Source organism: Phyllostomus discolor, chromosome 6 (assembly GCF_004126475.2).
Source record: "Phyllostomus discolor isolate MPI-MPIP mPhyDis1 chromosome 6, mPhyDis1.pri.v3, whole genome shotgun sequence".
NCBI lineage: Eukaryota > Metazoa > Chordata > Mammalia > Chiroptera > Phyllostomidae > Phyllostomus > Phyllostomus discolor.
The window spans coordinates 75,780,020-75,807,806 of NC_040908.2; the positions used below are offsets into that span (position 1 = coordinate 75,780,020).

General features: G+C 38.8%; 2 protein-coding genes, 1 long non-coding RNA gene, 1 other non-coding gene and 1 pseudogene across 7 annotated transcripts in view; 3 read left to right on the top strand and 2 right to left on the bottom strand.

Moving 5' to 3' along the window:
* RNF149 (ring finger protein 149) overlaps positions 1 to 4,488 on the top strand; it is a 60,100-nt gene extending 55,612 nt beyond the window's left edge. For 3 of the 4 annotated variants that reach the window (XM_036028362.1, XM_036028363.1, XM_036028364.1), the window contains 2 exons: positions 2,453 to 2,600; positions 4,147 to 4,488. In XM_036028362.1, the coding sequence (XP_035884255.1) occupies positions 2,453 to 2,600; positions 4,147 to 4,183 (185 nt within the window). In that variant the 3' untranslated portion in view covers positions 4,184 to 4,488. Of the gene's footprint in view, positions 1 to 352; positions 2,152 to 2,452; positions 2,601 to 4,146 lie in introns of those variants that run through there. The other variant, XM_028514314.2, reaches the window with a different exon arrangement.
* Positions 2,674 to 2,789, top strand: LOC114501209. The gene has a single exon (XR_003684961.1). It is a non-coding gene; the product is annotated as a small nucleolar RNA SNORD89 (small nucleolar RNA).
* A 929-nt stretch (positions 4,489 to 5,417) lies between the features above and the next one.
* On the bottom strand, positions 5,418 to 26,973 carry CNOT11 (CCR4-NOT transcription complex subunit 11). The gene is made up of 7 exons (XM_028515295.2): positions 26,381 to 26,973; positions 22,470 to 22,634; positions 15,965 to 16,117; positions 12,439 to 12,641; positions 10,966 to 11,168; positions 6,525 to 6,621; positions 5,418 to 6,445 (listed from the first exon to the last, which is right to left on the bottom strand). The coding sequence occupies exons 1-7, from the start codon at positions 26,712 to 26,714 to the stop codon at positions 6,248 to 6,250; spliced, it is 1,353 nt and encodes a 450-aa protein (XP_028371096.1). The 5' UTR covers positions 26,715 to 26,973; the 3' UTR covers positions 5,418 to 6,247.
* LOC118501173 lies at positions 6,632 to 7,759 on the bottom strand. Its single transcript, XR_004903780.1, has 2 exons — positions 6,866 to 7,759; positions 6,632 to 6,748 (listed from the first exon to the last, which is right to left on the bottom strand). It is a non-coding gene; the product is annotated as an uncharacterized LOC118501173 (long non-coding RNA).
* Positions 25,299 to 26,075, top strand: LOC114499271 (annotated as a pseudogene).
* Positions 26,974 to 27,787: the final 814 nt, after the last annotated feature.

Here is a 27,787-nt window from a genome sequence, read left to right on the forward strand (position 1 = left end):
CAATACATATTGCCTGATATGTAGTAGCTGTGGGTTTCATGGGTAGTGACCTCATCATCACTACCAAAGCTACTTGTTTTACTTTGGAAACATACTCTAACACCAGTTCGGATGGTATCATATTTTTATGGCACCTTGCTGATCAGATTAATGTTGATTAGGCTAATACTGGAAAGCATCTCATACTACATGTGACTTGATTGTCTGGAATGGGTTGCCATTTTTACACATAAGTTTTATTTAAAATTTTTTGTAATTTGTTGCTTGAATTATAATCTCTGAGTAATAGTGTTCATTTAATTGAAGTTCAGAATATGCCAACTGACTAAAGGTTTTTGTTGCTTTGTTATAGAAATGGACAGGAGCAACCTTCAGCATGGAGGACCCATGTCTTAATGCATTAGCCGCTGATAGCAGCATGGACAGAACTTTGAGTCAAAGGACAGTATTTTTTAATTTAGCACATAGTTTGTATATTTGAAAATAATGTACATTCTTTTACCTTTCATGTTCTGATTTGATATACAAAGGGCTAAGATATTTAATCTGAGAGATTTTTTTATTAGTGTCATATTTACCTACCAAAGTGTATCATTTACAATAAATAAGGTTATTCCAGACTATTTACAGAAGAGACAACTAGGGAAGGCATGCTAATGTCAGGATGGGCAGTGTTTCTAAATACTAGACTAGCTCCTGTGGTACTATATTAAAAAGGTTAATCCTGTCTCTCCAGGGTGGTTTTATACTAAGCACATTGAATTTAGACTAGTTGAAACAGAACTGTGTAATTAAATTCCGTAAATTGATCACACTGATTTTCCCTAGAGAAAAGACATTTTTAAGAACATTAAACTTGTAAATAAGATGAAATCAACGGCTTTTTGGCACATTGGTATTATGTATAGATTTCAAAACCTGAGAACACTTTTTCATTGTTGTATTACCTAATGTGTTGTGACACTTTAATGGGAAGTTTATTCATTTTTTTCAACAAATAAAAATACTAAGAATCTGTATTTCACATGAGCATTAAGTTCTTCATTGCCTTCTTAGGAAATGAAGTAGACAGAGACTGATTTTCTTTGTAAATGGTGAATATAATAGATTGGGTCCAATTACAACTTAATATTTACAATTAAAAGGGTGAAGGATGGAGACTTTTTGATTGTTGTAACAAAATAAACAAGTAAACAGTTTTATTAATTTTAAAGCAGACTTAGTGACCATGACGTTGTTTAATCATCTTTTTAAAAAATTTTGTTTAGTGTTCTTGTAAGTGAAAGGAGCATGCAAATATAAAGCATTTGGAGATTAAGTTATACAAAATGATTAAACAAAGACACACACCCTGCTTTTCTGTCACTTTGTTAGAGGTGGAATTTGAGGAGGATGAGAGAGAATTACTTTTTATTTTTTTATTGATATTTTAGGGAGAGATTTGTTGTTCCACTTTATTTATGCATTCATCTGTTCATTCTTGTATATGTCCTGACCAGGGATCTAACCTGTAACCTTGACATTTTGGGATGACACTCTAAACAAATGAGCTACTCCACCAGGGCCGAGTTATTTTTTTTAGAACTTGAAATTGTAGTCATTTGTTGTTTTGCTTCTAATCTAGTTACTTACATGTATCTTTTTTGTGTGTGGGTAAAAATAAATGTTTAGTGAGAACATATTTTACAAAATTTAAAGAATGTATTCTTAGAGCTGTATCTAAGATTAGATGGCTTATTTTTTTTTTCAAACTATTCACCACACTTTGATGTAGCTACACATAGTGAACTGAAATACTTAATGAGTAAAGTTTTTTACTGAAGTAAACTCTGGCCAGATTTCAGTTAGCAAACGGCCTCAAAGTATGTTTTCATAACAGTCATCTTAAAATCTGCCTTGTCTGGTGCATTGTGAATAGGAAAAATGTGTCCTTGGTTTTATACCAAGTAAACCATTTCCTTCTTTGTACTTTAAGAAACATACTAGGGAGAAATGCCTTAACAATTTTTTCCAGTAGCTAATGAAGCTGACTTCTAATAGGATAGTATAAGTTCATAATCAGGGACCATCAGATACAGCTTTCCTTAATTCAGAAGTTTGAACACTAAATTATGAACAGAAGAGATTATAAGACCTAAGGTTTCATCTCTAGAAACACAGATCCTTAACAGCAGAAAAAAAAAAAAATAGAAGAAAAATTCTTCATTCAGTACTTCAAAAGGAGAAAGTTTCCTTTGGTAGGTATTTTTAAAGATGGGAATAAATAGGAAAAGAGTTAAATTCTACTAGAATTTGAGTTGAAAACATAAAAGTTGAAAAGTTGCTGGGAATATGGGGAATATAAGTGAAAAGAGTATACTAAATCAGATTTAGTTATTATTTATGGTAGTATAATCATTTCCCTTCTAATAATTGTCATAAAAGCTGTTTGCAAATAATGTAGAGTTTTAACTTGGCAGGTGGCCTGTGAAAAAGGCAGTGTGTGTCCATGAATGTGAAGCATCCAACGTGGTCCCCTGCCTGCCCATGTGCTGCTTTTGGGTGCCCCTTCAGAAACCAGGAAGGTCTGGAGGAGAGGCGTGGAAACAGCACCATGTCAGGTAATTCCTCTGCATGCTGTCTTTTTAGGGATCTCAACTATACACCTTTCCAGAAAGCTTGCTCCCTGTAGTTACTGAGGAATGATGACAACAAAAGGCCGAATTGCAGTGCTTCCATCAGCAGTTTGCTCTCTGTCTGGGTGCACCATGACAAAACCTCCTGAAGCGAACCATTGGTCTGACCTCAGTAACAGGGTGGAAGCTTCATGCCTTTATAGCTCAGGTATTTTGAAGGAAAAATAATCAGTGAATCTTGGACAATACTAGGCCTTAAATAAATAATAAAGGCCTCTCTGTGTACTTTGGGAGATACTAGCTGACTCAAAGACAGCTGGAATCATAACGATAATATGCCTTCAAGAACAGGTGTGTCCCCATCTGGATGAAGGGCCCAGTGTAACCAAATTTCCCAGTTAAGACAGTTTAATTTGGCAAGTTTCTTCTTTTGAGCACACTCACATTTATTTGTTCAGTGAAAGCTGAGATTAAATCAGTATGTATTTATTACTAGCTTGAACATGAGGGAATTGTATGTATTAGTTAAAAGAGTTTCTTTAGGCTTGATGTAAACCCTACTTTGTGATACAAAGCACAAGATGTTGGTCTGAACCAAAGTGAGTCTTGTGGCATAAAATATGTTGTGCTTCTGTGACACAGTCACCAGTTAGAAAAGCCACCTTCACCCTTCCTAGTTTTTGAAGTTTTAAAAATACTTAACAAGCATTTCACTTTCAAAAACACTGATATGTGTATTAGTTTAAAAGTGAAATTTTTAGTGTCATAGTCATACCACTAGAAATTGACCAAGTATTAACTTGTAAATTGAGAAAAGTACTACATTAATTTAAAAGTAATATAACACTAAAAAGTCAATCCATTCTTTTTTGATGAGTTGTAGGTTTGTATATTATGGGCTAATGAGAAATCTGGGAACACCATTACTTCTCTGCACTGATTGCAGCATTGTTGCATCCCAGGATTATCCCAGTGCTTTTGGAAGTGGCTTGGGGTTTTTCCTGAAAACAGCAGTGACTACCAAGAGGAAATAGAAAATGAAATCAGCAAAAATGTCTTTAGGTAGAAGATGTAAGAACTTCAATGAATGTGTAAATAGATCTTCCATTCGTTAGTGTTTCAGATACCCTTAAAATGTGATCTTCAAGGGATATCACTGAAAATATTATTTAAAATATTGGGTGGGGCAAAAGTAGGTTTACAGTTGTCATATGGAAACTGCAGTAATTAAACTGTTTTGTGTACACAGAACTGTAAATCTACTTTTGCTCACCCTGTAGGTATGTAATCCCTCCTTCTCCATGGGAAGGTGAATCATTACAGAATATATAAGATGGTGTGTGCTGCTTAAAATTACGTGAAAATATACTCAAGAATAAAGAGTGATAACCGTTTTTATACCATTTCTTAACATGTTTTAGGTGAATACACTGTTAAACAAAACTGTTTGAAATAGTTATATTTTAGGATCCCAAATACTCTTTTTGAAGTAAGTTCTACCTTGTTAGTGTTCTTGTCTTCTTTTTAACAGGTGGTTTGAAGATACTGAAGCAAAAAACTGGAACTAGAAAATCTGGAGAATTCAAGATGTGTTTAAGACAAAAGTTAAATTGAACTCATCTGAGCACACTTAAAAGTTGATTGCACAAAAAAAGGAAAAAAAAAATCCATGGAAAGTTCAATGCAGTTACTGAATCCTAGGATTATAGTTTCTTGTATTTCAGGTAAATTTTCCTCTGCTTTTAAACCTGTTTAATGAAGAACCTTTTGCTGATGTTCTAAATATAAATCTTGAATCAGGTTCATGTATTATGTTGTGTAACTATAACTACTATTCTCTGTAAGCTATTTGAAATAAATTTGAAAGCCTTTCCTCTTTCAAGAAAACACCAATATTGTGATCTTGAGATGATCAGCAGCCATCACTCTATTCAGAGTCCATGTCTGTGAATTTGCCTAAAATTTATTTGTAACCTGAAAATCAGTATGGGCAGTACTTTTTTAGTTGTTTGTGGACATATACAGAGCAGTAAAAATTCTGAGTTGCCTGACATACATGCTGCAGTCTAGGAAGATTCTTGTTTCAGCTCTCAAACTGTCAACATGTGAACTTTTCATGGTCTATTTACTGCCCCAGTTTGTACTTTTTGTCTGTGGTTTCACATTTTAAAATGGCCCCCAAGTATAGTGGTTAAGTGCTGTCTACTGGTCCCAAGTACAAGGTTGTGATGTGCCTCACAGAAAAAATGTATGTTAAATGAACTTGGTTCACGCACGAGTTCCAGTGCTACTGGCCATGAGTTTAATGTTATCAGAGAATCAGGAGCCTAAGGAGGGTTGCTTCCAACAGTGGCAAGTGGTTGAAACTTTGCCATTCCAAAAGTATTTTTGAATAATGAAACTTTTCCCCCATTGCTAATATGCAAAAAATAGTGATGCCCACTTTAAGATAAGTGAAGAGAAAATCAAGTTCATTGCCATCACTTCAGATGTCTGATGATGCTCCTCTGTTACATCAGCTTGGGTCCTTACTGTAAGCAAATATACTTATAAATCCTTTATTTTTATAAGGTTACCTAAAATAAAATTTGTTATAAATCTAGGAGTACTACTTTTTTGCCAATATTATAAGATTGGAAACTACTAAGCTTGGTTTTCTTAAACTTTTGCTGACAATTAGACTGGAAGGTAATTCCTATTGAACAGATTACTTGGTTATAAGTATGTGCTTGAAAATATCTCAGTACATAAAGAGCTTTTCAATTTCTTCAAGAAAAAAATATTCAGATAATACAGAATTTATAAAAAAACAACTTTAATGTAAGGCACTATTGTCCAAAGTTAAATGAGTGATGACAGTCCCACACAATGCCCTCTTGCTCTTCTACTTCTCAAACAGTACGCCTGTCCCAGCACAGGCAGAAGAGTGCAGAGCCTACTCAGTCAGCAGTTTTACATGACAGTTCCTCAGTGATGGGATTACTTCCCAAAGCACTGTCTCTCCTTAAAACAAAAAAATGACTATCTTATACTAATAACAGAAGAACTAATGATCATAAGAGAAAAAAAATAACCCTGAAAACTATACCGGCTGATCTGTTAAGTCCTCATAATAAGAAAGGATAAAGTTACATGTTCCTGGTTCAAACTCTGCTTAATGAGAAGCTAAGAGTTACATGCATAAATGGGTTCAAGATTCAAACTTCTGTTTGCCACATGATTCAAAAACATTCAACTGATTTCACCTCAAAGGCACTACAACAAATTCTTACAAATGTCTTCATTTACTTTCATTAAATACATTTGGCATTAGAACCTTGGGAAAACAGGATTCATGACTTAATCAGAAGCCTATAATTTGTTTTAAACAAAAACGGTACCTTTTTAATATTAAAGAGCTCATCTACTTTTTTGCAGTAATTTTGTTTGGATAACCATTTCTTCTGTGTTAAGACATCTAAAGACATTTTTCCAAGTTCTTAACCAAAGATTCTTTTAAAGGGAATTAAAACTTAAGTAGTTCACGTGTTGTTTATATGCATTACACAAAACAATCCACTCAGGGTTTTAACAGTTTTAAAAAATGAATTGCAGTACAGCTGAACAATGAATGGGGTGGTTCTGATAGGGTATTATTTTGACATTTTGGTCTCAGAAGGTGTTTCCCCAGTGTCCAAAGTCTTCAACAACCGGAAAAGGCCAGCAGCTTCGCGTATCCTACTGAACTCAATACAGAATGCCTGCACTTCTATAAACAAGTCCTGCACATTAATAATTTTGTTACGGATCAAGGATTGGAGAAAGACACACACAAGACGCACCAAACGATTCTGAAAAAGAGAAAAATTTTAGTGTGCCCATTTTCTTGGCAGATAATTTATAAAATTTACTACAATTTCTATTTCTTACCTGCATATATTTATCCTTAATTTGTTCACAGGTAGAGATGCAATTTGATATATAAAGGTGAATAAATTCAGGAGGTAGATCAACAGCTGTTGTCAGTCTGTTTCATAAAGTTAGAAAATTAGGGCTGTTCATTGTATTTGCTAACATTAAGAAACATTGTTAACCATAAAATACAAAGTTTCCTTTGGTCATTTAGTGCAAACTTCTGATATATGACCAATTACCTAGTTGTAGTCTACAGCCATACCACCCTGAACGCGCCTGATCTCATCTGATCTCGTCTGATCTTGGAAGCTAAGCAGGGTCGGACCCGTTTAGTACTTGGATGGGAAACCAATTACCTAGTTTTAAATATACTTATGCAAATACACCTAAGAGCCACATCCATTTGTTAACAAATGACACTTCCAATTTTCATCCATGCAATTCTTTGAGCACAGTGTTCCTGTGTATTCTTGAATCATAATTGGGAGTTCTTATCTCCCAAGCTCTAATAGCCTTGGCAATGACTGTTCATTTATTAAACCCTGACTACATGTAAGTGCTATACAAAGCAGTGCATCTGAAGGAGGTGTAAGTTTACTGACTAAATGGCATAATATGTAACTAAATGCTAAAATGAGGCACTTGCAAATAATAGTGTATGAAAAGTGTTGGGAAAAATCTTAAAAGGGCAAAGAACTTAAATTGACAGCTCAGAAGAGAAGTATAGGGTATGAGTAAAGCTTGGAATCAGGGATTAGCACACCACCTTCAGGAGTATGGTGGGCAAGACCTGGCTGGAAGTTAACAAAAGCCATGGCATGCTGGCAGATCAGTTTAGAATCTCAAAAGGGGAAGGCTGGTATTTTTCAAAGGATTCTATGAAATATTTTAAGAAGAAACAAAAAAGATGAAGTGGGAATTCCATGTTCATTTAAAGGTATGCATGCTAACTATACAGTATGAATTTCCAGAAGAAACTAAACTTTGTGTCTACAACTTTATCCCATAAGTCACTAATGAACCAGTGTTCCAAGGAAACACTGCCACAGGCTGTGGTCACAGTTGTTTCACACTTATAGCTGATGCTCTATGATTTGGGGGGGGGGGTGGGCAAAAATAGCAGAAGTTGTCCATAATGAAATTATTGATAGGAAGACAGTTATTCTTGGCTAAGTGCCAAATGTCTGGTAGATAATAGCTCCTACAAGAAGGTGGTGAAGTGGAAGAAGTGAGCTGTTAAGAGTTCTCTCAAACCCAAAATTAAAATCTTTTCCACTAAGAACAGGAACAAGACAAGGATGTCCACTTTCACCACTTCTATTCAATATAGTACTGGAAGTTCTAGCCACAGCAATCAGACAAGAAAAAGAAATAAAAGGAATCCAAATCGGAAAGGAGGAAACAAAACTGTCACTGTTTGCAGATGACATGATAGTGTACATAGAAAATCCTATAGACTCCACCAAAAAACTGCTTGACCTAATAAATGAATTTGGTAGAACAGCGGGATACAAAGTCAATATCCAGAAATCAAAGGCATTTCTGTACACCAACAATGAAACAGCAGAAGCAGAAATCAAGAAAAAAATCCCATTTGAAATAGCAAAAAGAAAAATAAAATACCTAGGAATAAACCTAACCAAACAGGTAAAAGACCTGTATTCAGAAAACTACATAACACTGAGGAGAGAAATCAAGGAAGACACAAACAAATGGAAACATATACCATGTTCAAGGATTGGAAGAATTAGTATCATCAAAATGTCCATACTACCAAAAGCAATTTACACATTCAGTGCAATACCTATTAAAGTACCAGTGGCATATTTCACAGACATAGAACAAGCACTTCAACAATTTATATGGAACCATAAATGACCCCAAATAGCTGCTGCAATTTTGAGAAAGAAGAGTAAAGTAGGAGGGATCATAATACCTGACACTAAACTATACTACAAGGCCACTGTAATCAAATCAGCCTGGTACTGGCATAAAAACAGGCAGATGGACCAATGGAACAGAACAGAGAGCTCAGAAATAAACCCAAGCCTCTACGGTCAATTAATATTTGACAAAGGAAGCAGCAACATAAAATGGAATAAAAATAGCCTCTTCAACAAATGGTGTTGGGAGAACTAGACAGCCACGTGCAAAAAAATGAAACTCGAGCACCAACTTACACCTTATACAAAAATAGATTCAAGGTGGATAAAAGTCTTAAATATAAAGCGTGACACCATTAAAGTCCTAGAAGAGAACGTAGGTAGGAAAATCTCAGATATTTCACGCAGAAACTTTTTTACTGACTTGTCTCCTACAGCAAGGGACATAAAGGAAAGAATAAACAAATGGGACCTCATGAAAATTAAAAGCTTTTGCACAGCTAAAGAAAACAGTATCAAAATAAAAAGAGAACCAACTGTATGGGAAAACATATTTGCCAATGATACCTCAGACAAGGGTTTAATCTCCAAAATATATAAAGAACTTACACGACTGCATGCTAAGAAGCCAAGGAATCCAATTAAAAAATGGGCAAAGGACTTGAACAGACACTTCTCCAAGGAGGACATACAGAAAATCCAAAGACACAAGAAACGATGCTCAATATCGCTAGCCATCAGAGAGATGCAGATTAAAACCACAATGAGATACCACTTCACACCAGTCAGAATGGCCATCATAAACAAAGCAACAAACATCAAGTGTTGGAGAGGCTGTGGAGAAAGGGGGTCCCTAGTGCACTGTTGGTGGGACTGCAGACTGGTACAACCACTATGGAAAGCAGTTTGGAACTTCCTCAGAAAACTAAAAATGGATCTGCCTTTTGACCCTGCAATTCCACTGCTGGGACTCTATCCTAAGAATACTAAAACACCAATTCAAAAAACCTATGCATCCCAATGTTCATAGCAGCACAATTTACAATAGCTAGGTGCTGGAAGCAACCTAGATGCCCATCAGTAAATGAATGGATCAAAAAACTATGGTACATTTACACAATGCAATTCTATGCAGCAGAAAGAAAGAAGGAGCTCCTACCCTTTGCAACAGCATGGATGGAGCTGGAAAGCATTATGCTAAACGAAACAAGCCAGGCAGTGAAAGACAAATACCACATGATATCACCTTTAACAGGAATCTAAACAACAAAACAAAAAAAACTAGCAAAATATAACCAAAGACACTGAAATAGGAGATAGTCTGACAGTGACCAGAGGGGAGAGAAGAGGGAATTTCAGGGGGAAATGGGTAGGGTTTACAGGAACAAATTTGGAGGATACATGGACAAAAACTAGGGGTGGGGGGTAATGGGGGGAAGGGGGGAGGGTTGGGTGGATGGGCTGGAATGGGAGTAGGGGGGAGAAAACTGTACTTGAACAATGATTAAAATAAAAAAGAAGTCTAAAAAAAAAAAAAAAAGAGTTCTCTCAAACCCAAAGGACTTGACAGAATGCAGCCCCTAAAAGAGTAAGTCTTAACAGTAGGGGAAGGGTCTTGAACAAGGAGAAGACAGAAATGTAGCATGTTTTAAACGAGCAGCTAACCAGTTTTGCCAGTGACAAAAAATAAAGTTGAAAAGCTCATGCTTCTTTTCCCACTCCAGAAGGGATGCACTCTCTTATATTTGGGATCATCTGTCTTCAGCTAGGTTGTTTTACCAGTTGATTAACTTGAAAGGATATATTTTGTAGTACAACTTCAAGTAGGTTATAAAAAGTAAACAGATGTCAGAAAGTTTCTTCTAATTGAAGCTCAGTTGCTTGGCATTCAGAATGGATTTCCCCATGCAGCAGAAAGACCATACAAATATAATTTAGCACCCCAAACAGGACACCACATGAAAGGAGGCCAACAGAAGCCTAATTTGGGATTACTCAGACAAACCTGTACGTATGGCTACCCTATAAACAGCTTCATAAAATAGTAGGCTACCAGGCTAACCCCCACAAGCCTATTAAATCCATAATTTACCTAAAATGTATTTTTAAGGAAAATAGTATAAAATGGGAAGACACTACAGAGAACATCAGAAAGGGAACGTATTATATTCTTCTGACAGTCAATGACAACAGAGTAAGGAGAGTCAGAGGTTGGGAGAACAGAGCAACGACTTCTAGGATGACATTTCCAGAATTCTTGCAGCTCCTAAAACCCGTAGTCGCTAACAAAAAATAATGTAACATCTATTTGTATAGAGATAGAAAATATACAACCATATAGAAAAAAATTTCAGCAATTATGTCTATTAATGCTAAATATTTGAAGTCCTACCTACCTTCTGGGTTCTTTCCTGTGAATGCTAAATTCACATGTGAACACTAAGGCTCGGATTATTTATTTAATGCATTTTCTCAAGCTAACGAGATCAAAAAATATTGTTGCTAGTTTTTCTCTCCTAGTCATGCAATCAGGATCTACATACCCCCACATTTGGTTATGTGTAGGAACTTACCGATTTACAACTTCCATGGAATGCAAAGACATATCCATATTGACCAGGACTGAAAAATATTCGGTGATCTGGCTTGATTGCATTAACTTCAGCAACATTTCTATGGCAACTAGAGGGTTATTTTCCACCAGGTCAGGAAGTTTGGCTGGAGTGAGGCCAATATGATAAACAAGTTTGGGGTCTTTTTCCAACTCACCAAGGAGCTAACACAATCAGATTTTTAAAAAGAGAAAGAGGTTCTTTAGTCAAAGCAGACAGTCTGTTTCCTGCATTAAAAAAATGTGTATTTTACACGAAAAGCTGTAAAATTACCTGCATTGAACCAACTTCATAAATTTCCCTGAAACCCATGTTCATAACAACTTGACATTTTTCAATTTACATTTGAATTATAAAAATATTAAAATATGAACACTTTTATGACAGTTTATAAATATTCCAGTGATGCTTCCTGGACATTAAACCAGACTCAGTATTGTCCAGTTGAATAAAATACTGTCTGGATTGTAACAACACTGTCCTTAAGTCCTTTGTGGGTTTCTTTTTCTGTCATCTGATATAGCCAAAAATAACTTTAATTACCAAGTAGTTTTTCCAAAAAGCACAGACCCTACAGAACTGAGATGCATCTGAAACAATAGTAAAGCCCAGCTCCGGGGGGGGAAGAGAAATTCCTGAGAAGGAAGCAGGATGGGAAGAGTGAGATCTGTACCACATACATCCCATTTGTTTGCAGTATTTATGGTTCAAGTCGCATTCACACTGTGTAATTCAATGAGATGTCCTCAAAAACAATTATTCCCACCCACCAAATAATTACTTTTTCTTTAAAATTTTCTATGTTCTTTTCCCTATCTACTTACATGTACCACAGTGGACTATGTTTTAGGATGGCCTAATAAGTAAAGTGAACTACAAACAGCTCTTTACTTGGCTTTGAAAATATTTTTGGTGGTAAACTGCACTGGAGATGTCAGCATCTCCTGACGAGTTCTAATATGAAATCATGCAATCTGAATAAAACTCACCAACCAGAAACCACATACAGGGTGTCCTTGTCTTTTCCAAGAGGAGTCTTCAAATTAGGCTGCAAGGACTAGTTTACCTTACCTGAGCCTTTTACTTATTTGAAAATCTTAATAAATCCACTTACCCTCAGGAGTTACTGTCCAGTTTCAACATAACAATGTACATAATATGTCTAGCTGACAGAGAACATGAGCAAAATGCCAAAAAAGAGACCCATCCTATCCCAGAGTCAAACTGATCCCAAACAAATATTGGTACATGTTTAGTCCTCAGACTTCTTGCCCCACCACAATGGGAAGGGCAGATGAGAGTTTCAGATATCCCAAAACTCTGGGATACCTGAATAATGACCTACTGTTGGCTCCTGTTAACAGTATGATTTTATTGGTCATTTATCATGTTATGAAAAACAAAAATGCTTGATGGATTAAAGAAAAGGTTTACCTGTGTTTGTTGAGGAGACGATAGGGGGCTTTTGAAAGCTTTGGCCATTATTCGCTTGATCTCTACACCCGTGCTATTCTTAACACACATTGACTTATCCCACTGAATCAAATGGTCAGGCTCGGTTGGATTTAGCCATGCCAGCTCATCCTCACAAACATGGAGTGGAGGTGGTGGACGAATAAACTCTGGCCGAAAATGGCCTATAAAGGAGAAGAGTAGTAACGTGACTGCTTCTGTCAGCAAGCTAACACCTATACACATCTGTGTACATTTCACTTAATGAAGTACACTAGCACCCTTTTATAAGGATGACATGATAAAACAAAGATTTCAAAACCAGAAGCACAAGGCATATAGAAAATCAGAGTTTTGTTCACAATACAAAGAAGAAAATGAAACACTAATAGAACATTATTATGCCAGAGACCAAATCTGTGTATTTTTGGAGAAGAAGGGAATGCATTACCATGATCTGACAGCTTTCTACTCAAGCATGATTACCACTCAACAGCGAAAGTACACAACCTACTTGGTAAAAATCTCTTCATGGGAAAAATGAAATACTATTTGATTTCACTCATCTTATTCTTAGTTACCACTATTTTATTCAGAGACCACTATGATTTGTATTAGCTCTAGCTCTGCATCTTACAACCTCAAAGTGGCAAATTACATGGGGATCAAAAGACAGGGGGGAAAAAAGTATTGGTAGACTGGACATTTTCAAATAAATCCGAGGACTTCAATAAATTCATAAATACCACATTTATTTTTATAAAACCATGAAAGTACAACAGGAAAATAAAGTTACTCAACACCTCAACTATTTCATAAACAAGATTGATTACTAAGTTAGAAATCCACTAAAATAAATGCTGGCTTGGACTTCTGCTACACAAGTTTCACACCTCTGGTTTCTACATAGGGCCTAAGATGACTTGTTTCTATCATGGATCCTAGCTCCTGCCAAATTTGAGATATACTCTATTGAAAATGTCTAGCTAAGAATTAATACCTTAGTTTAAACTACACCATCTCTTCTCCTACATCACCAGAAATAGCACCTGAATCTTTTTTATGTGCACCTATTTATGTTGGGTTGACCAAAAAGTTTGTTCAGTTTTCCCCATAGCTGACTCTAGCAGTGCTTAGTTGTCTAACTTCACTTGAAACAATTTTTGCTGGATTGTACTGTCACAGGTGTATCAGTGTGCATTAAAAAAAAAAAACACCAAAAAAACCTTATCAAGTCCTGGCTGGTATGGCTCAAAGGACTGAGAGGTCTGTGACTAAAAGGATCACAGGTTCGCTTCCCAGTCAGGGCACATGCCTGGGTTGCAGGCCAGGTTCCCAGTAGTGGGTGCACAAGAGGTAACCACACATTGATGTTGCACTCCCTCTCATTTACCCTCCCTTCCCTTCTCTCTAAAAATAAACTGAAACTTTAAAAAATGAAAATAAAAAATAAAAAGTTTACCGAAATTGGGGAATTTTGTATAGCCATTTTAATATTGAAGATGGAAGAAAGTAAGCAACCCTTTCAGCATATATGTTTTATTATTTCAAGAAAGGTAAAAATGCAACTGAAATGCCAAAAAAAAAAAAAAAAAAGATTTGTGTTGTGTATGAAGGTGCCGTGACTGCCTGAATGTGTCAAAAGTGGTTTCCGTAGTTTCATGCTAGAGCTTTCTCCCTTGACAATGCTCTACCCTACATTGGGGTGGACCAGCTGAAGTTGATAGCAATCAAATCGACATTAATTAAAAACAATCAACATTATACTATGCAGGAAACAGTGAACATACTCAAAATTTTCAACAAGCTTTGAAAATCTTTTGCACCAGCTTGGTTATGTTAATCATTTTGATGTTTGGGTTCCACGTAAGTGAACTAAAAAAAAAACTTCTTGACCATATTTCCACATGTGATTCTCTACTTAAACATAACTAACAAGAAGAATGTTCTGCCTTTAAAGATTTTATTTATTTTTACAGAGAGGGAAAGGGAGGGAGAAAGAAAGGGAGAGAAACATTGATCGGCTGCCTTTTGCACACCGCCAACTGGGGACCTGGCCTGCAATGCAAGCATGTACCCTGACCAGGAATCGAACTGGGCACTCAACCCATTGAGCCACACCAGCCAGGGTGAAAACATTTCATTTTGAAAACAAATTATGACAGGCAATGAAAAGTGGATACTTTACAATAACGTGGAACAAAAGAGATCATGGGATAAGCAAAATGAACCACCACCAACCACACCAAAGGCCAGTCTTCATCCAAAAAAGGTAATGTGTATATGGTGGGATCGGAAGGGAATCCTCTAGTATGAGCTCCTTCCAGAAAACCAAACGCATAATTCCAACAAATACTGCTCCCAGTTAGACTAACTGAAAGCAGCACTCAAGGAAAAGTGTCTAGATTTAGTCAACCAAAACTTGCCATCAGGAAAATGCAAAACCACATGTTTCTCTGATGACCAGGCAAAAACTGTTACAGCTTGGCTTGGAAGTTCTGACTCATCCGTCATATTCACCAGACACTGCACCTTCAGATTTCCATTTATTTCGGTCTTTACAAAATTCTCTTAATGAAAAAATTTCAATTCCCTGGAGGACTGCAAAAGGCAACTGAACATTTCTTTACTCAAAAAGTAAAAAGTTTTGGGAGGATGGAATTACGAAGTTTCCTGAAGGCAGTGGAACAAAATGGTGACTACATTGTTCAATAAAGTTATTGGTGAAAATGAAAAATGTCTTTTTATTTAAAACTAAATGGACTTTCTGGCCAACACAATATAATCAAGTTCCCGTGAGGTAAGGATGCTGGGTATTTGTTTACTCACTTAATGTCTGATAGATTTGCTTTTCACACACACCTTCTGATGGCCCATGCAATCAACTGCACCTGAGCAAGTATTAAAACAGGTATGTGCTATGGACCTTCAGGTAAACTTGTGACCAGCTGAGACATCAATACTAAACCCATTTATGCCAAATATTTGCTATAAATGTCATAAAAACAAAGTAAGGTTTAAACTCACATTGATACTGTAATCTGGAGAACATATTCTTAACCCTAAGCAGAAAGACAGTCACTAAAACCACATAGAAGCCTATAAAACCAAAAGATGCAGCTATAATATTTCAAGATCAATAGATGTTTTGTTTAACATAAATTAAGAACTATAAGATCAGTAAAACTTTACAATGAAGAATAATAGTGATTAAATTAATAGAGAGATATAAAACAGCTAATGAGCTACAAAAATAGACTCATTTCAGTAAAATCAGAGAATTTACATCTTCAGATATGCTGATGACAGATACGTGACAAGAAATTTGGTATGTAATTTTATTAAAGAAGGTAACATTTACCAAGCGTCTCCACTATGTTCCAGACACTATACTAAGAAGTTTCTCATTAAATTCTAGTTTATGCAGCAATGAAAATAACAATATTTCAGAAAACCATCTCAAGGGATGCTGATAAAATAAAATCAAGGGAATAAAAGATATACCTACTTTCAATAGGTGGCTTTGGTCCACTGACTAATGCTTCCGTGATCTGAGAGGCAACTGAGCTGTCAAATCCAGAATTAGAAGAATCTGGGTCTGGGTCACTGAGAATACTGGGGAAGCCAGCCTTACTTTGGGTTGGCAATTCAGATTGGCGTTCTGAAAAGGTTAAAAAAGGAGACATTTTAAAATTCAGGGCACCACAGGGAGAGTGAAAAGACAAGTAACTAACTGCGTGACTATCTGCAACACAGAAGCAAAGGGCCAAATTTAGAATATGTATATATTTTTTTCAAAACTCCTATAAATTTTCATAAATAGGAAAATAGGCTAATCACTTCAATAAGCATTTTATTTAAAAAAAAAAAAGCCTAAATGGGCTTTTTTTGCCCATTTGTTCAATCTGACTTCTGGCCAAGATGGAGGCATAGGTAGATACACTGTGCCTCCTCGCACAACCAAAAGAAGGATAACAACAAATTTAAAAACAAAAAAAACAACCAGAACTGACAAAATCAAACTGTATGGAAGTCTGACAACCAAGGATTTAAGAAGAAACATTCATCCAGACCTGTAGAAGGGGCCGGGACCGGTAGCCAGGCATAGAGGATTCATAGCTAGGGGATGGCTGGCGGACTGGGTGAGGCCGCAGCTAGAGGACCAGGGCAGTCCCACATTTAAACAAGGATAAACAAGGAGGAACAACTGGGGAACAAGACAGACCAGGCAACCCAGGGTTCCAGTAGGGGGAAAATAAAGCCTCAAAAACTCTGACTGAGAAAACCTGTGGGGGTTAAGGAAGCAAAAGAAACTCCCAGCCTCACAGGAGAGCTCGCTGGAGAGATTCACAGGGTCTAGTACACAAAACAACCCACCAGGGAATCAGCACCAGAAGGGCCCAGTATGACTGTGGGTAGCAGGGAAAGGGACTGAAAACAGACCGAGAGCTGCGCAAGTGGCATTGTTCCTTATCAGACCCCTCCCTCCCCCACTTACAGCTCCACAATGAAGTGATGTGGATTGCCCCACCCTGGCAAATACCTAAGAGTTGGCCCCTTACTACATAACAGGCTAGCTGAGACAAAAAAAAATATGGCCCAAATGAAAGAATAGATCAAAGCTCCAGAAAAAATACAACTACATGATGAATAGATAGCCAACCTATCAGATGCACAGTTCAAAACACTGGTAATTAGGGTACTCACAGAAATGGTTGAGTATGGTCACAAAATAGAGGGAAAAGTGAAGGCTATGGAAAGTGAAACAGGATGACTTCCGGCAAGATGGAGGAATAGGTGGACGCACCGTACCTCCTCGTACAACCAAGATTAGAAAACCAATAGTTTACAACAATAATTTACTATCAGAATAACACCCAGATCCGGCAGAGGATTTATCTGAATGGAAGTCGGGCAGCCAAGAAGTTGAAGTAGACGCGTTCATCCGGACTGGTAGGAGAAGACGAGCCAGGCGGGCAAGGGGCTGGCTCGGGTCGGCGGCGCGCGGAGGTCGGGGGAAGGTTTGGCGCGAAATCGGCGCAAAAGCCATCCGGGGGCGCAAGAACGCAGAGGTGATCCCTGAGTACGCAAGCTGCGTCTGGCAGACCCAGAGGGGTAGCGATTGTGGACCAGGGCAGAACTCGAGGCCCAGAAGCTCAGACAAGGGTCTGAGTCCAGGAGAACGGAACTACCGCCATTGTTTTCTCCCTCCCCGCTCCTGCTCCCGCCCCGCCCCCACATATAACGTCACAATCTAGCGACTGGGGTGAGCACCTAAGGCTCCGTCCCCCACCGTAACAAGAGCAACCAGACTGGAAAAAAAAAAAGGAGAGACGGGGGAAAAAAAACCATGTTTTCAACAGAGCAGATCAGTCCCCCAGGACTCATCCTTTTGAGCGACCAAGAATTAGCCAATCTATCAGATGCGCAGTTCAAAACACTGGTGATCAGAAAGCTCACGGAACTGGTTGATTTTGGACGAAATCTAGATGAAAGAATGCAGATTACCATAAAACAGATGCAGGAAGACACGCGGAGGAGAGCCAATAGTGAAAGGAAGAAATATGAGTCTCAAAACAATACAGTGGACCAGAAGGAAGATAGACTCAACCAAGCAGGAAAGCATGATGAAATAAGAATTCAAAAAATTGAGGAAAGGATTAAGAGCATCCAAGACACCTTTAAACGTTCCAATATCCGAATTATAGGGGTACCAGAATCGGAAGGGGAAAAGCAACAGATTGAGCACGTATTTGAACAAATAATAAAGGAGAACTTCCCCAATATGGCAAAGGGAACAGTCTTCCAAGAAATCCAAGAAGCTCAGAGAGCCCCAAAGAAGTTGGACCCAAGAAGAAACACACCAAGGCACATCATCATTACATTAGCCAAGGTAAAAACGAAGGAGAGAATCCTAGAAGCAGCAAGAGGTAAGGGGACAGTCACCTACAAAGGAGTTCCCATCAGACTGTCAGCTGATTTCTCCAAAGAGACCTTACAGGCAAGAAGGGGCTGGAAAGAAATATTCCAAGTCATGAAAGACAAGGACCTACATCCCAGATTGCTCTATCCAGCAAAGCTCTCATTTAGAATAGAAGGGCAGATAAAGTGCTTCTCAGATAAGGTCAAGTTAAAGGAGTTCATCATCACCAAGCCCTTATTTTATGAAATGCTAAAGGGACTTATCTAAGAAAAGAAGATAAAGAAAAGACATGTATAGTAAAAGGACAGCAAACTCACAAATATTAACAACCACACCTAAAGCAAAACCAAAAGAAACTAAGTAAACAATTAGAACAGGAACAGAACCACAGAAATGGAGGGCACATGGAGGGTTAGGCAGCAGGGGGGTGGGAGGAGGAGAGAGGGGGAAAAGGTATAGAGAATAAGTAGCATAGAATGTAGGTTGAAAATAGATAGGGGGAGGGCAAGAATAGTACGGGAAATGTAGAAACTAAAGAACTCATAAGTATGACACATGGACATGAACTAAAGGGGGAAATGTGGGTGGGAGGGGGGTACAGGGTGGAGGGGAGAGAAGGGGGGAAATGGGACAACTGTAATAGCATAATCAATAAAATATATTTTAAAAAAATAAAAAAAATAAATAAATAAAATAAAAAAAAAAAAAAAAAAGAAAGTGAAACAAAGGAAAAGGTACAGGGAGCCAACAGTGAAGGGAAGGAACCGGGTCTCAAATCAACAATTTGAATCAGAAGGAAGAAATAAACATTCAACCCGAATGGAATGAATAAACAATAATTCAAAAATATGAGGAGAGGCTTAGGAACTTCCAGGACAACTTGAAACATCCAATATCCAAATCATAGGGGTGCCAGAAGGACAAGAGGAGGAGCAAGAAATGGAAAACTTACTTGGAAACATAACGAAGGAGAACTTCCCCAATCTGGCAAAGGAAATAGACTTCCAGGAAGTCCAGGAAGCTCAGAGAGTCCCAAAGAAGTTGGACCCAAGGAAGCACACACCAAGGTACATCATCATTACATTACCCAAGATTAAAGATCAGGAGAGAATCTTAAAAGCAGCAAGAGAGACAGTTACCTACAAAGGAGTTCCCATAAGACTGTCAGCTGATTCTCAAAAGAGACCTTATAGGCAAGAAGGGGCTGGAAAGAAGTATTCCAAGGCATGAAAGGCAAGGACCTACATGCAAGATTGCTCTAATCAGTAAGGCTTTCATTTAGAATGGAAGGGCAGATCAAGTGCTTCTCAGATAAGGTCAAGTTAAAGGAGTTCATCTCCAAGCCCTTATTATATGAAATGTTAAAGGGATTTATCCATGAAAAAGAAGAGCAAAAATATGAACAGTAAAATGACAACAAACTCACAAATACCAACAACTAAACCTAAAAAAAAACTAAGCAAACAACTAGAACAAGAACAGAATCACAGAAATGAAGATAACAAGGAGGGTTATCAGCAGGGAAGGGGAGGGGGGGAAAAGGTACAGGGAATAAGTAGCATAAATGGTAGGTAGAAAATAGGGGGAGGTTAAGAACAGTGTAGGAAATGTAGAAAACAAAGAACTTGTACATACGACCCCTGGACATGAACTAAGGAAGGGTTAGGGGCAATGTGGGTGGGAAGGGGTGTGCATGGCGGAGGGGAATAAAGGGGGTGAAATGGGACAACTGTAATAGCATAATAAAAAAATATACTTTAAAAAATGTTCAATCCCATTAGAAACCTGGGAAAAATCAGTTAAAACATAAGACACACCCACTAGACTAGAAAAAAAGGCGAACCTGGCATTATCAAATGCAAAGGAGGTTGTCAAGTAACTTGCAGATTGCTATTGGGAATGAAAAGTGGCACAACTTTGGAAACCACTTTGCCATTAAAACCTTACACTTGCTTACCTTTCCATCTAGAAGAAATTTTGACATGCACACCAGGAAAATATACAAAAATCTTCATAGCAACGTTATGTCCATCAACAGTAGAGCAGATAAAGAATTTGGTATTCTACTATTTGGAATATATACTTATAACTCAGTATCAAAAACTAATCCAATTAAAAAATAGGCAAAAGATCTGAATAGACATTTTTTCAAAGAAGACAAACAAATGGCCATGAATAGGTGTTCCACATCACTAATCAGCAGAGAAATGCAAATCAAAATCCCTATGAAATGTTACCTCAGACTAGTCACAACGGCCATCATCGAAAAGACAACATAATAATGCTGGCAAGGATGTACAGAAAAGGGAACCCTCACACACTGTTGGTGGGACTGTAAATTGGTAAAGCTACTATGCTATACATTAGGAAGGTTCCTCAAAAAGTTAAAAACGGAGTTGCCATGTAATCCAGCAATTCCACTTCTGGGTATTTATCCAAAGAAAACAAAAACAGCAATTAAAAAGATATATGCATCCCTATATTCACTACAGCATTATTTATAATAGCCAAGATATGAAAACAACCTAAATGTTCACCAATGGAAGGATAAAGAAAATGTGGTGTGTTTATCTATACATACCTGTGATCCAGGGATCCCACTGTGAGATCTTAATTACAGGCCTCTGCAGAGATGATCTATGTAGCTAGCTCCACAGAAGATAGGTTAACTTGGTGGGATTTGTTTGTTTTTTTCTTGTAATTGTGAAATGAATGGCTTACAATATCTTTAATTTGGGTAGGGTATAGCAAGCAGCAAACTTAGCCACTCTGCCAAAGCTTCTCAATCCCAACTCTAGTCATATATTCCTTCCTGAGCTTGACATACTTTAAAACCTTCTCACAGGCTGACTCAAGCCATCAGGAGTTGAGAGGTCAGATTTGATTCTCACTTGGTGGAATACAAAGCTAGAACCCTCATATTGCTTCTGAAAGTTAAGGTGACTGAAATTGTCTGTCACCTTTGTGACCTATTTTCATACTATCTTTGGTTATAGAAATAATCATTTTATTTCTGTTAATAGATTGTGTGTGGAACCAGTAGCTAATAAGTACTTCTGTGTACCTTTAATCTTAAAAGAAAAAGATTTGCCTTGCTTTCAAAAAATAACCACTGTTATATTGTTAATACCCCATAGTTAAAAAGCGAGATTCAGAATGCTGCAAGGAAAAAGCAGTTTACTGAAGGGTGTCACCTTTTATATAGCAGCCAAGTATTACAGGTGTGTTTAGTCTAAGGATGGGGCAGTCAAAATTAATACTTCAGCTCATTTAATCACGGTCAAGGTCAAGGGTTCACAAATCTGGTTATATACTGGAATTTCCCTAATGAATCACTCTTAAGTGGTAAGACCCCAGCATCCGTATTTTTGCTCAGAGCAGGCAAGCAAAAGGTGCCTCTTCTCCTTCATTCATTATAGAAGCTTTCTCTGACTAGCCAGTTCAAGAAGGTCCCCCTATTTTCTACCACAACACACTTTAGAGCACCCATTCATTTGCTTATATGTATAACACAGAATGTGCCAAAACAATCTTGAAACAGAAAAATAAAGTGGAGGTCTCACACTTCCTAATCTCAAAACTTACTACAAAGCTACCATAATCAAAAGTGTGATACTGCAATAAAGACAGATGCATAAATTGTGATGCAAATCAGAGATGCCAGAAATAAACACTCCCATATATGGTCAAATGATTTTCAACAATGGTGCCAAGAGAACATTGTTTTGGCTATTCAGTATCCCTTGAGATTCCATATGAATTTCATGATGAGTTTTTCCATTTCTACAAAACATACTATTGGGATTTTGATGGGAATTGCATTGAATCTGAGTAGAACTGACGAGGAAATTTTTAAAAAATTTTTTAACAGACTAAATTTTATCCAGCATTCTTTTTAAATTGGAAAAGCAATCCATTCAAGTGAAAACTCAAACTTACATGTCATATTAGCAAGAATCTAATACTGCAGCTATGTTTTTCATGGAAAATACTAACACAGCAACAAACCTTCATTTTAAGTAGAGTTCCTTAAGAAAAAAAAGCTTAATACTACCACACAAGGATACCCAAACCACAAGTTCCTCCTTACCAGCCAAGGCTAGTTGAAGCCCGCTAATATCCACAGATTGGCCCATGTTTCCAATATCCATCAAGGCAATCTGTCGAGGTGTCTTTTTAAACAGTTCCCTTGGGGGTGCCAGCATTAGCTGGGAAAGAAAAAACTTCTCTGGTGGAGTTATAGGAGGTAAAAATCCTGCAAACAAAGATGTATAATGATTTGTCCATAGGTTATTTTTAAAAATTAACATGAATCTGGTAAAATTAGCATTTGCTACTTGCCATCTCAAGTTATACACTGTTGAAGACAAAATTATTTTAAGTTTCAGTTACCCAAATATATATTTATGAAAATGTCATTTCAAATTCTATTATTTGTGGCAATATCAATAAAACTTAAAACTTTTATAATTATTAAGAACTTTGTTTTTAAAATGCCTCAATTCCTGCAAGCAAAAACAAATTTAAACACTATGATCTCACCTTTAACTGGGACATAATCAACAAAAGAAAAAAGCAATCAAAATATAACCAGAGACACTGTAATTTAGAACAATCTAACAACAGCCAGAGGGGAGTGGGGAAGGGGCAGTGGGGAGAAGGGTTTTCAGGAACTACTATAAAAGACACATGGACAAAACCAAGGGGTAGGGTGGAAGCAAGGGAGGGAGGTGGGTTTGACTGGGGTCGGGGTAGTGGTGGGGAGAAAATGCAGACAAGTGTAACTAAACAACAATAAAGTAATTTAAAAAAACTACAACATTAAGAAATGGTTTTCTTCTCTGCCACTATCAACAACTGTGTAGAGGTGGAAGAGACAAGGAAACACTCACTATCAATACAATTACACTTCACATATCTGCTTCACAATATCCAATGCAGCTACAAAATTCCCGGTGCTGAATGTTACTTCCCTTTTGTTTGATATTCAATTGCTCACCAAGCCTCATCCATACTACCAAAGCAATGTTGCCAGATGCTATTCCCACATCACCATTCCATGTCCCCTCCTTTTGCCTGAACCACATTCAGGACAGCCTTCCTGGTTTCTTCAGCTCCCAATTTTGACTCCTGCCCCACCCACCACCCACAGGCCACACACTCCCCACTCCCATATAACATTTAGTTACATTTCTAGGTATAAATTTGCTATTACTTAACCTGTTTACACAGAAATAAATCCAAACTTCTGCCACCATTATAAAACCCTTTATAATCTGGTCCTGACGCACTTTCCTTAACTCATCTTTTGAATTCCCCTCTAATCCATGTACCCTACACTCCAGCTGCAAATTCTCTCAACTTCTCCAATTCCAGATTTCTAAACATCTAATACACCCAGTTCTTTAAAACCTGGCACAGCCACACCTTTTCCTCCTACCACCATCTCCAACCATCTCCAATCGATATCCAGCAAAAACATCACTCCCTTTGAGAATGTCATTTATACCCTGGTAGTTGTTCCTCTGTGCTATCAAGCATTTTGTATGTGACACCTGGCACAACCCTTACCACACTGTGTTATGACTATGTTTACATCTCCTTTACCAGCCTGCAAGCTTCTTGAGTACAAGGTAGCCTTTTTATTTACTTCCAGATACATTCTCAACCCTGGCTCTGCATCAAAATCATGTGAAAAACTTTTAAATACATACCTATTAGATGCTCACCCTAGGTGTACAATAACCTAAACCTTGGCATGGATATTCCATATATTGTATATTTAAGTACCACCCCTACCTAATTTAATGAAAGTAATGATGATAATGGTTAATATTTATTCTTCATTAATGTCTACCAGCTAGAAATTATTGTGAAAATCTAAGGCACAGAAGAGAGAAAATAACCAATCCACGGACGGACTCCTACCCTGACAACTTTGTGTTTACAATGCTGTTTACCATCTAGATTTAGGTTTAGACTCATCAGATTTGAGAATGACATCATATAAAGCACAGTTCCTTTGTCTAACCAGTCTGAAGAATTCAAAGGACCATGTGACCTAAATCCCACCCTGTCCCCATCCTCTTCTAAGGGCACCATAGGGTGGTGGGTTTTGACCACTCATACACAGAATGCATTCACTTTCTGGGCATTCTCAAACTTCCTGAAACCCTAGGGCATCTCAACCACCAGGAAGGTTCACCCTCTTAGCCAAGGGCAGCGAAGGAAACAAACTATTAAGATGCTCTAGATTCAGAGGGTTTCCAACAGGCTAGCTTAAAATGTAGAAGCCCTGCTGTGCTATGAAAAAACCCTGTGGTTTACCTTTTGACTGCCTGTATAAGTGGCCCCTACCTAGGAAGTGATTTGTCTTTTTTCCCATGCATTGAATACTATAAGATCAAGCCATTTCCCACCTCCAATTACTTGTTCCCCCACTACACTGGTCCTTATGTAAGTATTCCATGTAACCTCACAATCCCCCACTGTGCCTTTCTCCTTTCCTGGCTGCGAGTCTCATAAAGCATCTCAAGTTTAAATTAAAAAAAAAAAAACAACACAAAACAAAAACAAAAAGGCAGCCTCTCAAAAACCCACTGATCCAATCTCAGAAATGTTGCACACAATGTTTAGTAATCATGCATTTTCTGACCTAGGCTATGAATTTGGAACAATGTTCTACCCTCTGCTCCTATCATACTATCCAAGAACACCTAACAGTCCAATGAAGGTAACTGCAAAATTTATAAACGCTGTTTTATGTGTTTCTGTCCAACAACTTCAGGTTCTTCAGGTTCTGAATAGTAGCCTCTGTTTACTCGTCTGAGACTTAAAACCAGGGATAGCGTCATTTGTTACAATTCCACACTCCAAGACAGGCTTAACAAAATTATAAACTGTATTTAATGTATTAAAAAAGTCAAGCTTGGCTTTGTCAGTGTTCTTCCTGACCTGCTTCTTGTGGTATTTGTGTCTCACAGCCCCTGATAGCAAGATGTCTTCAGGAAATGCTAAAATTGGGCACCCTGCCCCCAACTTCAAAACTACAGCTGTTACAACAGATGGTCAAAGATACCAGCCTATCTGACCACAGAGGAATATGTGGTGTTCTTCTTTTACCCTCTTTACCTTTGTGTGCCCCACAAAGATCATTGCTTTCAGTGATAGGGCGCAAGAATTTAAGAAACTCAAGTGCCAAGTGACTGGTGCTTCTGTCACCTGGCCTGAATCAACACACCCAGGAAACAAGGAGGACTATTGCTCAGGACTATGGGGTCTTCAAGGCTGATGAACGCATCTCATTCAGGGGTCTCTTTATCATTGGTGAAAAAGGTATCATTCACCAGACCACCATAAATGATCTTCCTGTTGGCAACTCTGTGGATGAAACTCTCAGACTAGTTCAGTGACAAACATGGGAAGTGTGCCCAGTTGGCTGGAAATTTGGCAGTGATACCATCAAGCCTCCAGAAGAGCAGAGAATATTTCTCTAAGCAGAAGTGAGCACCAGGCCTTTATAGGGTCGTGGCGGCAGTGTACAGCCATGAGAACAAAACCTCTTTTGCAGTTGTCATGCTTAAAACACAAGATCTTACATTTGGGCCAGATGTGGTATGGGACAAAACAGGCCTTTCCCGCAGGGTTTGGGGAGGCCAGCCTTTCTTTTTCTGGAGAAAATGGCCTGAACGTATGGAGCAGGTCAATTGACATGTATGGTAGTGGGGCATCACCTTTTATTTTATGTAGTTTCTATTAAAACTTGAACTGAGAAAACAAAAACAAAATGTCAAGCTCCATATGGTGCTTCATGACTTGACGGCCTGTACTACTGAGATTATTTTTGGTACCATCAATTTGTAGTTAAGCTGTCACTTATCCACACTTCAAAGTTGGAGGCGGAGGAAATCGTTTCAGATTTCATTTCACTTCCAGGTGGAAAGCCGACGAATCTAACTACCCACAACACACCCCCTGGCTTCGGACGCCCGCTGGACGCACCTGAGAGCGGCGGCCGGTCGGGCTCCTGGCCGCCGCGGGCCGGCGGCGAGGGATTGAGCAGGTGCGCAAAACTGGCAGCGAAGGGATTGGCGGCGAGCGGCTCGGTGCGGTACATCTCCCAGAGCAGGTAGAGCGCCGTGAGCCGCTGCGCCGCGCTGGGCAGCAGATCCGGCTGCTGCAACAGCATGACCAGCACCGAGCCCAAGCGGAAGTGGTCGGCCTTACTGAAGTAGTGGTGGAAGGCGGTGGACAGGCCCTCGAAGGTGCTGCCGCCGCCCGCCTCCTCAGAGATGATGCTCAGCAGGCTCGAAAGCTCCTTCGGGGTCAAGCTCATCCTGCCCGCGAAGCCCACCAGGCCTGTATTCCCAGTCCTGGAGGCGTCCGCTGCGCCTCTGCCACAGCTGCTGGAGCCCTTCGGGCCGTCCCTGGACGCCGACGGCGCAGCTTCCGGGACCGCTCTTTGTTCCTCTTTAATGAAAAGCCGGCCAGACACCACACTCGACCCCAGGCCGGGAATCAAACCCACTCACCCCCAATGCTTCTCGGAGGGTGTGGCCTTGGCAACGGCTGGCTCCATCTCCGCGACCGTAAAGCGTGGTGTTACGCGACAGAGTCGCAAACGAAATTCGACGAAGAAGCCGGACCGCCGCAAAAAAGATGGGTGGCTCTAAGCAAAATCAAGGCTGGTGGAGCAAGGTCCGTGACGGATCCGGAGCCACAAGGTGGGCGGGATCAAGAGACCGGAAGTGGGGCGAGGACTACCCGGCAGTCTCAAGCTTCGGAGGTGTGGTAGCTTGGCCACGGGATTTGGGCCAGGTCTACACTGGGGTTAATGGACTCTCAGCCCCTGGAAATATGGGCTACGTTGTTCGGAGAAATGCATCGCGGATTCTAAATAGTTTAATATAACACGTGACTTTTCAAGACGGAAAAAACAGCTATAGTGCAAATAACTAAACACATCACACATTACCCAAGTAACTTTACAGTCTTACACTCCTTTTTTGCAGAAATGGAATCACACTGCATGACAGCTTTTATACATGGTCACTGTGGAGAACAGGACCAATAAAATGGCATTATGTGGTCAAAATAGCATAAAGTACATAAAACAAAATGGAGTCAGTCACGACACTATGTTTCAAGAGAGAAACTACCCAAGTCATGCTGGACACATCTGGCAAGGAGACATACCCAGGATATCTGCACGTGTGATCAGAAGAGCCTTGTCTGCAGGGTGGGACCACCCACAGAGTTAGCTCCTGGGGAAATGCCCCACTTACTATCAGGGTTGCCGAGACACCCATCAAGAGACCCAGAAGGGTACAGTATGCCACTCTCAAAGGTATGACTGAAGCAGGCTCAAGACCATTGCTGATACAGCTGAGCTCCGCACACCAGAGTGCT